Source organism: Eimeria mitis, genomic scaffold, assembly GCF_000499745.2.
Source record: "Eimeria mitis Houghton genomic scaffold, Emh_scaff544, whole genome shotgun sequence".
Lineage (NCBI taxonomy): Eukaryota > Apicomplexa > Conoidasida > Eucoccidiorida > Eimeriidae > Eimeria > Eimeria mitis.
Window position 1 is genome coordinate 274 of NW_013573713.1, and position 9,797 is coordinate 10,070.

At 55.5% G+C, this 9,797-nt stretch overlaps 1 protein-coding gene across 1 annotated transcript in view; it reads right to left on the minus strand.

Moving 5' to 3' along the window:
• The window catches only part of EMH_0015740 (uncharacterized protein), a gene marked incomplete at both ends in the record, with an annotated part of 5,193 nt that extends 239 nt beyond the window's left edge, over positions 1-4,954 (minus strand). The window contains 3 exons of the mRNA XM_013500467.1: positions 1-223; positions 651-2,024; positions 2,411-4,954. Coding sequence (XP_013355921.1) covers positions 1-223; positions 651-2,024; positions 2,411-4,954 — 4,141 coding nt within the window. The remainder of the gene's footprint in view (positions 224-650; positions 2,025-2,410) is intronic.
• Positions 4,955-9,797: the final 4,843 nt, after the last annotated feature.

Consider the following 9,797-nt stretch of genomic DNA (forward strand, 5'->3'; position numbering starts at 1 on the left):
GGAGTTGCTGCTGCTGCTGCTGCTGCTGCTGCTGCTGCTGCTGTGGCGGTGGGGATGCGAACGAGTTGGTGAGAGTGGAGAGTTGCTGCTGCTGCTGCTGCTGTTGCTGCTGTTGCTGCTGCTGTTGCTGCTGTTGCTGCTGTTGCTGCTGCTGCTGCTGTTGCTGCTGCTGCTGCAGGAAGGCTGAGGCAGCAACAGAGAGGCATAACGGACCAGTTGCTGCCTGCCCCATAGAAAGCGATCTGTTAGCTGCTGCTGCTGCTGCTGCAGCTGCTGCTGCTGCTGCTGCTGCTGCGAGGGATGCACAAAGGCCGCAGCTGGCAGCCACAAGCCAGCAGCAACGAGCGGGTGGAGGCCCTGAGGAGACACCAAAAGGAGACAAAAAAAAGGAGACAGAGAAGGAGACTCAGCATACACTCAAAGAAACAAACAAAAAAAAACAAACAAAAAAACAAACAAAAAGAAACAAAATAAAGGAAATACACAAAAAGAGACAGATAAATAGAAATAAACAAAAGGAGACAAACAAAAGGAGATAAACAAAAAAAACAAACACAAAGAAACAAACAAAAGGAGACAAACAAAAAAAAACAAACAGAGAAAAAAAAGGAGACAGATAAAACATGAGGATGCATGCAGCAGCAGCTTACCTCTAAATTCCAGCGAGGAGGTCCATCAACTTTCTTTTGGGGGCCCCTAGGGGGGCCCCCCGGGGGGCCCCCCGGGGGCCCCCCAGGGGCCCCCAAAGGGCTTTGCTGCTGCTGCTCCTGCTGCAGCACTCTGGGGGAGCAGCAGACAGCAGCAGAAGGGTCAGCTGTAAGGCGCCAGAGGCGGGCGAGGGCATCACAGGCACTCAGCTCCTCCTCTTGCTGCTGCTGCTGCTGCTGCTGCTGCTGCTGCTGGTGCTGCTGCTGCTGCAGGGGCAGCAAGGCTCTGCCTGCAGCACGAAGACCCTGGAGACCAGGGGCCTCAGGCAAGCAGACATCCCAGCAGCAGCAGCTGACGAAAGGAGACAGAAGAGAAGCAGCAGCAGCAGCAGCAGCAGCAGCAGCAGCAGCAGAAGGGGAGACACCCCACAGCTGCATCGCCAGCTGCTCTGCTGTAGAGCAGCCAGAGATACAACGCGTGTATGCAAGCAACCTGCTGCTGCTGCTGCTGCTGCTGCTGCTTCTGCTGCTGCTGCTGCTGCTGCTGCTGCTGCACAGGCGGCGACGAGACGCAGCAGGCATGTGCTTCTGGGGGCCCCGCAGGGGCCTACAGACACGGAGGGGGCCAGAAGCTTCATCAGGGCTGCTGCTGCTGCTGATGCTGGTGCTGCTGCTGCTGCTGCTGCTAACCACAATCACACCTTTCTCTATCCTGCTGCTGAACCGCGATGAAGTGCTGCTGCTGCTGCTGCTGCTGCTGCTGCTGCTGCTGCTGCTGCTGCTGCTATGCAGGACCTCGTCGTTGTCGCTGGAAATCTCCTCAACTTCCTGTGGTGGTGTCGATGCTGCTGCTGCAGTTGCTGCTGCTGCTGCTGCAGTTGCTGCTGCTGCTGCTGCTGCTGCAGTCGCTGCTGCTGCTGCTGCTTCTGGTGCTGGTGGTGCTGCTGCTGCCTTGCTGGGGTGCTGCTCGTGCTGCGGTGGAGACTCCAGCTTCGCGCCTGTCTCTGCTGCTGCAGCAGCAACTGCAGCAGCAGCACTGCTGTCCTGAGGATGCAGCAGCAGCAGCTGAATGTAGGAAGGCCCGCGTGTTGGGTGTGGGCGCAGCAGCAAGTCAGAGAGAGAAACAACTTGCTGCTGCTGCTGCTGTTGCTGCTGCTGCTGCTGCTGCTGCTGCTGTATCTGTTGGTGCTGGGACTTTGCAAATGCTTGCTGCTGCAGCAGCAGCAGCTGCTGCAGCTCTGCTGCTGTGCCCGAGAGAAAGGCGCTGATGCGCAGCCACCAGCCCAGCAGCAGCAGCAGCTGCTGCCGCTGCTGCAGCAGCAAAGACGGAGCAGCAAGAGACCCCAAGTTAGAGAAGAAAGCAGATTCAACTAAAGCCTGAAAAACAAACAGCAGCACATACCGCTGCTGCTGCTGCCGCTGCTGCTGCTGCTGTTGCTGCTGCTGCTGCTGCTGCTAATGATGTAGCTGTTGCGTGCGTTTTGTTGTTGCTGCTGTTGCTGGTGTTTTGTTGCTGCTGCTGCTGCTGCTGCTGCTAGTGTGAGCAGCAGCGCGAGGGACTCAGATACACTTGGGGGGCACAGCAGCAAATAAAAAAAACAAAAACAAATAAAAAATAAAAAATAAAAAACAGAGACAAATGAATACAAACAAATAGAGGTAAATACACACAAAAACAAATAGAGACACAAGACATACAGCCGCAGCAGCAGCAGCAACAGCAGCAGCAGCAGCAACAGCAGCAGCAGCAGCAGCAATCCCACCTTTTCCTGCTGCTCGAAGTAGGCCTTGGCTAAGGTCACCTGCAGCTCAGCAGCCGGTAGCTGCTGCGCCTGCTGCTGCAGCAGCAGCAGCATTTGCTGCTGCTGCTCGCTCAGCGGCCACTGCTGCTGCTGCCAGCTCCCTGGGGGCCCTTGGGGGCCCTCCTGCTGCAGCACGGGCAATGCCTGGCAATGCATGCGCTTATCCCCTGCTGCTGCTGCTGCTGCTGCTGCTGTTGCTGCTGTTGCTGTTACTGCTGCAGTTGCTGCATTTGCCTTGGCTGCTGCGGCTCCTTCGGCATCCGCATCCGCAGCAGCAGCAGCAGCAGCAGCAGAGGCTATGAGGAGACAGTCGTGAATGTTCATATGCTGCTGCTGCTGCTGCTGCTGCTGCTGCTGTGTGTCTGCTGCTCGCAAGGCTCTGAGGAGACGCCCAGCCTCCTCATCAGCTCTACAGACAAAGACAGGAGCAGCAGAAGTGTAGCTGCGCAGCAGCTGCTGCTGCAGGTCAAAGAGCCGCTGCAGCAGCAAGCGGCCTCGTGCTGCTGCTTCCTCTTTGTATCTCCTGATGCTGCTGCTGCTGCTGCTCCTGCTGCTGCTCCTGCTGCTGCTGCTGCTGCTGCTGCTGCTGGTGAGAGCCTCGAAGAGGGGGGGGTTGGCGGCCTCTAGGTAAGAACAAAGACAGCCGTGCTGCTGCCAGAGTGGCTGCGCGCTGCTGACGAGCTGCTGCTGCTGCTGCTGCGCTGCTCTGTCTCTCCTGCTGTCTGCTTCTTCTCGGGCCCGCAGGGCCCCCAGGTCAAGCAGCTGCTGGCTCACTGCTTCTGCTTCTATGTCTGCTGCTGCTGCTGCGCATGCAGCAGCAAAAGAGCTGCGTCGCTCTGCTGCTTCCTGCTGCCCCCGTGGCTCCTCTCTCCCCTCCCAGTTGCTGTGTATCTTATGTTGCTGTCGCCGTCGCTGCCGTTGCTGCTGCTGCTGCTGCTGCTGTTGCTGCTGTTGCTGCTGCTGCTGCTGCTGCTGCTGCTGCACTGCAGCAGCAGCCTGCAACGCTGTTGATATGAAGCAGCCCTCTCTTACTAACTCCGCCACCGCCCACCGCGCCTCGCTGCTGAGGCTGCGGCAGTCGAAGCCTTCACACACAACCCGCAGCGCCTCAGACCCGCTGCTGCTGCTGCTGCTGCTGCTGCTGCTGTTGTTGGGGTGCGGCAAGGGCTCCTCCTGCTTCACAAAGAACTGCTGCTGCTCTTCTGCTGCTAGGCTGTCAACGTCAATCAGCTGCTGCTGCTGCAGCTGCTGCTGCACTCTTGCTGCTTCTGCCTCGAGACCCCTGCGAGGAACAAAACGGCTGCTGCTGCTGCTGCTGCTCTCAGCAGCAGCAGCAGCAGCAGTTGCTGCTGCTGCTGCTGCATCCTCTTGTCTGCAGCAAAAGGGACAGAAATATCTCTGTCTCTCTTTCTTCATCAGCCCGCTCAGCAGGCAGCGTCTGAGGGCCTCAATCTCCCGCCGCTGCTCTGCCCCTTGCTGCTGCTGCTGCTGGCTGCTGCTGCTGCTGCTGCTGCTGCTGCTGCTGGAGGTTTGGCGGTGTTGTGGTTGCTGCTGCTGTTGGTGCCTACTAAGATGCCTCTGTCCTCGGACATCCGCAGCAGCAGCCGTAGCAGCAGCAGCAGCAGCAGCAGGAGCAGCAGCAGCAAAGCTGCTGGGGCCCCCACACGCACCCAAGCCGTGCTGCTGCAGCAGCAGCTCTCTCCTCTCTAACCTAGACCCGTGGCGGAATATGAAGGAGCCCCTGCACAGGGGGCAGGAGGGGGAGCCGCTGCGGCTGCTGCTGCTGTTGTTGCTGCCGCTGCTGCTGCTGCTGCTGCTGCTGCTGCTGCTGTTGCTGCTGCTCCTACGCCGCCCTGAGCTCGCACTGCTGCTGTTGCTGCTAGGGGGCACACCCCCTGCTCGCTTGCCATTGTTCTTGGTGTTGTTGTTGTTGCTGCTGCTGCTGCTGCTGCTGCTGCAGCTGTTGCTGTTGCTTCTGATGCTACCGTGGCTGCTGCTCCTGCTGCTGCTGCTGACGTTTCGGCTTCTGCCGTACCAGCTGCTGCTGCTGCTGCTGGCGCACTCACTGCTGCTGCTGCTGCTGCTGGTGCTGCTGCTGCCTCTGCGATGAGCATTAGGAGAAGCAGCAGCAGCAGGCAATCTAACCCTTCTATCTGCTGCAGCAGTTGTGCTGCTGTGGGGGCCCCTGGGGGCCCTCAGACTGTAGCGAGACAGCCCCTGCATGCGGAGCTGAGGAGACACCGCGGGGCCTTCTCCCCGCAGCGCACAGCGCTGCTGCTGCTGCTGCTGCAGCTGCTGCTGCTGCTGCTGCTGTTGCTGCGGTTGTTGTGTCTGCTGCTGCTGCTGCTGCTGCTGTTGCTGCTGCTGCTGCTGCTGCTGCTGCAGGCAATGCCCCTGGAGGAGGTATTTCCTTCTCTTCTGCGGCTCCTCGGGGCCCCCCACGAGGGCCCCAGGGGGCTTGCAGGGGGCCCCCAGCCAAGGGGGCCCCCTCGCCAGGAGGTGCATGCGGCCAGCCTGGTGGAGCAGCAGAAAGCAAAGGGAAACAGACGAAGATACACAGACAAAGAGAGAGAGAGAGAGAGAGGCAGTGAAGCAGAAGGAGACAGACACAGAAATACCAGCAACCAAGCCGCGTGGGGGCCCCTCAGGTGTACAGGCAGCTCAGGGGCCCCTCAGGTGTACATACACCGCAGCGATCGTGCAGCCTCGCTGCTGCTCTGTGGCTGCAGCAGAGTAAGAGAAGAAATGCGAGCTGCCTATACACCCCAGCTCCAGGCAGAAAGCAAAAAAGGGTTTCAGCCCTAAGAAGGAAGTGTATAAGCGAGAAGCATCCACGAAAAAAGAAACAAACAAATAAATAAATAAATAAATAAATTAATAACAAAATATGCACGCACATACACGCACACTTTCTTCGTACCCGTCCTCTAGGGGGCCCCCCCCCCCGGGGCCCCCAAGCAGAGGGGGGGGCCCCCCTGTGCGTGCGGCTAGCACTGCTGAGTTGTTGTTTATATTTTGCTTTTGTTTCTTTGAAGTTATATATTTATTATACTGATGTGGATTTATAAGTTCTGCTGCTGCATGCGCAAGTAAAGGGGCGGGGTAATTTGAGGTGCCTATACACCCCAGATACACTTCTTTTTTTTCGTTTTTTTTTTGTATTTATTTTAGCTAGTTTTGTTGTAATTGTTTATTCAGTTTATATTCTTTTGTTTTGTTTCATGCATCTGCATCTACTGGCGTCTAATAGGTCACCCCATAACATACATTTACTGTGTCGGTGGTGTGCGTAGTATATATAGCATGTGTATACCTGCAGCAACCAGAGGAGCATTCACCTGGCCTCTACAGGCTGCATGCAAGCAAGAAGAAATACTATAGAAATACTATATAGGTGTCTACAGAGATGAAGCACACAGCAAAGGGAGCTCTGCTGAGCTTTCTTCTCCGCACACGTGAGGCTGGCTCGCACCGCCAGTGCTGCGAGGGGCACTGCAGCCCCTGTCAGGCGGCCTCCTCCCCCGCAGCTCCAGGCCCTGGGGCTGGCTGAGCGCCTAGGATGCCTGGAGACCGGGGGGCTTGGGGGAAGGTTTGGGGGGGNGGGGGGGGGGGGGAGGTGGGGGGCTGCTTGGGAGAGACTCTTACGTAGAGGCTTTGTCTTCATTGCAGCTCGCTTTTGTCTTTTGACGAGGCGGGAAAGTACGCGCGCTGTAGTGCCGCCATCTGGATAACCCCAGTGAACTGTACTCGAACTAAAATATCTAAGATAATAAAAATAAAAGAATACTTGAGTAATACCAACATCAAAATAATTAAGATAATACAAACACCAATAGAGACCGGATAAGCACGATATGTAATAAGAATGAAGGTACTCAATATAGACACCAATAGGGCAAAAATAATTAATATAATGCAAGTAACGATCGAGGCAAAATATTTCTGGCAGGAGCTCCCAGCTGACCTCCCCTCCAGGCCCGAGGCGAGCTGGACCCCGTGGCCCACGGGCTCGGGAGGAGAGAGGATGCAGCCTCACACGAGTTGCAGCGCTCCTCGCTGCAACTAGTGCTAATGAGGGGGAAACAAGGGAAATGCTTCTGGCGTGAGTAGGCCTGGATGGGTACGGTGTCTGCTTTTTTAAATGCTGGCGGTGCAACCAAGTCTATCGGCAGCCCTCCAGCGGGGTGGAGGGCCCTTGTGAGTTCCAAAAAGCTAAAATACTTTATAGGGTTGCTACTCAAAGCTAAACATCGGCGACAGAAGGGCGCACATCACAGCGAGAAAATAAATAGATCCAGACTGGAAGCAGGTACAAACACCTGAGTCCGTGTCCGCACGCGGCAGTGCACTTGTCAACGAAAGTTTATGCATCGCCCAACTTTATGCTGTGCTGCGGAGGCCCCCGCCGCCTGTCTCCACCGCTGAGTGAAGGAGAGTGCATAGATGTTTCTGATGAATCGCTACGCTCAAACAACCCTCAAAAATGCACTAGGGACTTTTGCAGCAGCCCTGTTTTCCATGATAGAATGTTATTGTTGACTCAGTTGAGGGCGCGCATGAGCTCTTCAGACGGCGCTGGTGAGGCTATATCTGCGCACACCCAACGAGCGTGTGTACCGTTTGGAGCATTCCCCGCAGAATTTGCGTTGCATGCGGTAAGATCAGCGGGACCAGTGGATCAAGAAAGATGAAGCGAGGAGACTCCAACACAGTCCACAGAAAGTGCCAGAAATGTCGGAGAAATGCATACGTTCCGTTGTGGCGGTGTTAGACCGCAGCTCTGGATGCTCTGCACCAGTTAACTTCAGCGGAACAGTACACCGCCCAACTACATAATGGTGGTCCACTGGCCAGACGCCCTGGGGGACAGACAGTTTGTTACGCAGCAGCAGTTGCCTGCGATGGCTGACTCCCTTTTCCTTTCTAAAGCGTGTAATTCTTACTCGTGAAATGCGGATGAGTCCGTGCTCATTGCCAAGCTGAACAGCGGACGGCGACTCAAGGACTGCAGCATATTCTTCTGATCCCTAAACAGATATGGAAGGATACCTCAATAAATTTCATGGTGCCTTTATCATCAGTTAAAGGGTGATATAACATTCACCTCGCTGTAGAGAAACTCAGCAAATATGCCGGTCATTCCCTGCATGATCCATGTTACAGGAGAGAGAGAGTGGCTTAACTTTTAAATATTAATATCTGAGAGCTCCGTGGCTTCTCGAACAGTGTCGTTCTTCACATAGACTGGTAGCTGCTCATCAGCACCTTCAGCCGCGGGTTCACGAGGCTGCGTAGTATAGAGCATAGCTCGACCACGGTAAGCCAGAGAACGGCAGACGTTCAAACTGAAAGGGCAAATATCTCTCTTCTGCAGCACTTGCGAGGCGATAGAAAAAAAAATTCATCAAAAAGCTGCTTGATTTCCTCCCCTTGTGCGGTGTGGTGTTGTTGTCCAACAACTCCGCCGTCGATCGTCTCGTCTCCGGCTTGCTTGCTCCAAGTTGGATCTGCTTGTTCACAGCCAGAAGTACCCGTATGGTAGAAGCGGCAGAAGTCCGTGCACGCCTTGCAGCAGCTTGGGAATGTATGAAGAAAGCGCAGGGATGCAGGCAAGAAATTATCTCAGCCGCTGCGGCGGTCTAGCCGCATCAACTGCTGCCACTACTGCTGCTGCCACCGCTGCTTCAGCAGGTACAGCAACAGCTGATGCTGCTAAGTATGCTTCGCTGCTTGCAGCAAGTTGAGCAGTGGTTTGGCGGTGCCGCTCGGTCACAGCAGTGCAGCACACGGTTTCCCAGTGGCCACGCCTTTCCGAGGAACTGGTGCAGCTGCAACCCCTGGCAGCAACTGCAGAAAGGATAAGCAGCATCGGTAGATTCCGCGCGCTCCTTTTCTCCCTTCTCAAGTTTCCATTCCTCCTCTGTGGTTGTGGCTCTGCCCCGTAGACTGCGCTCCCTCACTCCCCGCAATGAACCCCTCAACCTTCGGACTGTCAGGCGCACGATCCCTGCACTGCTTGGCTCGATACGGTAGCGATAGAAATAGGGTTATCTCTCTGAAGCTGGTGTATATATTTCTATGTGCTTTCTACGTGCTTGAAGGTTGGCTACTAAGGCTCCATGAAGCAGGTCTCTAACAAATCTCTACAGCGTTCGTGCGCGCAGCAAAAGAGAGCCTGGGTACGTCTGCAGCTGCTGTTGTCTCTCAGCAGGAGCTGAAACAAGGACTGCTGCAACCAACCACCTATCGTCTCCTCTCCTTATCCTCCCCATGCAACTGTGTTACTGTGCTCGCTCATGTATAACAACTGCGCTGCGTCTAGGGCCCCTCATACCTCCATCTATGACTCTATTGCAGCTCAGCTAAGGACGAGGCCCTTCACTACACCTCCCCCCCCCTCCCCCTCCCCCCCGCTCTGTCAGCTGCTGCCTCCTGCGGGCATACTGCTGCAGCCTGTGCTGCTGCAGCAGCAGCAGCACAGGCTGCAGCAGGAGATGCCGCTGCTGCAGCTGCAGCAGCGGCATCTCTCTTCAGAGCAAGCAGTGCCTCGCCTGTCTCCTAGAATACAGCTAGCTACGAGGGCAGCGCTCAGCCCGCAGCAAATATAACTAAAGGGGAGCCAAAGCAAAGCTTATACACCCGGCGCAGTGCCGCTGCATATATACATATATTTATATATTTATATATTTATATTTATATATGGAGTAGATAGCTGTATATAGCCGTTATCTCTCTCTATAAGAAGTGGTTCTCGCAGTATAATAAAGTTAGTGAGGGGAATGAGAGAAAGTTTAGCTGTAAGTGAATGCATAAAGCTAAGAAACAAACAAGCAGTGGCAGCAGCAGCAGCAGCAGCAGCAGCAGCGTTGCTGCTGCTGCTGCTGCTGCTGCTGCTGCTGTGCTGCTGCGGATGTGGTTGCTGCAGTAAGAGAGGAGACACCTAACAAAGCAAAAGAAGAAACAAGTATTAAAGAGAAAGCAAGAATATGCAGAGTAGTTAATAAAAAGGAAATATACAGCCAAGCCCCAAACGGTTGCTGCTGCNGAAAGCAAGAATATGCAGAGTAGTTAATAAAAAGGAAATATACAGCCAAGCCCCAAACGGTTGCTGCTGCGGGGGCAGCAGCAGCAGCAGCAGCAGCAGCAGCAGCAGGTGCTCGTGGCGGGGCCCCCGAGCAGCAGCAACGCATGCAAGGGGCCCCCATAAAAGGAGACAGTTCCTCAGAGACATCACCTTAAAGACAAGCTCAATTGGGGGCCTTCGTAGCAGCAGCTGCAGCAGCAACAACAACCCCACGGTCTGTGCCAGTAGGCCCCCCCGAAACAAGGGGGCGGCTGCTGCTGCTGC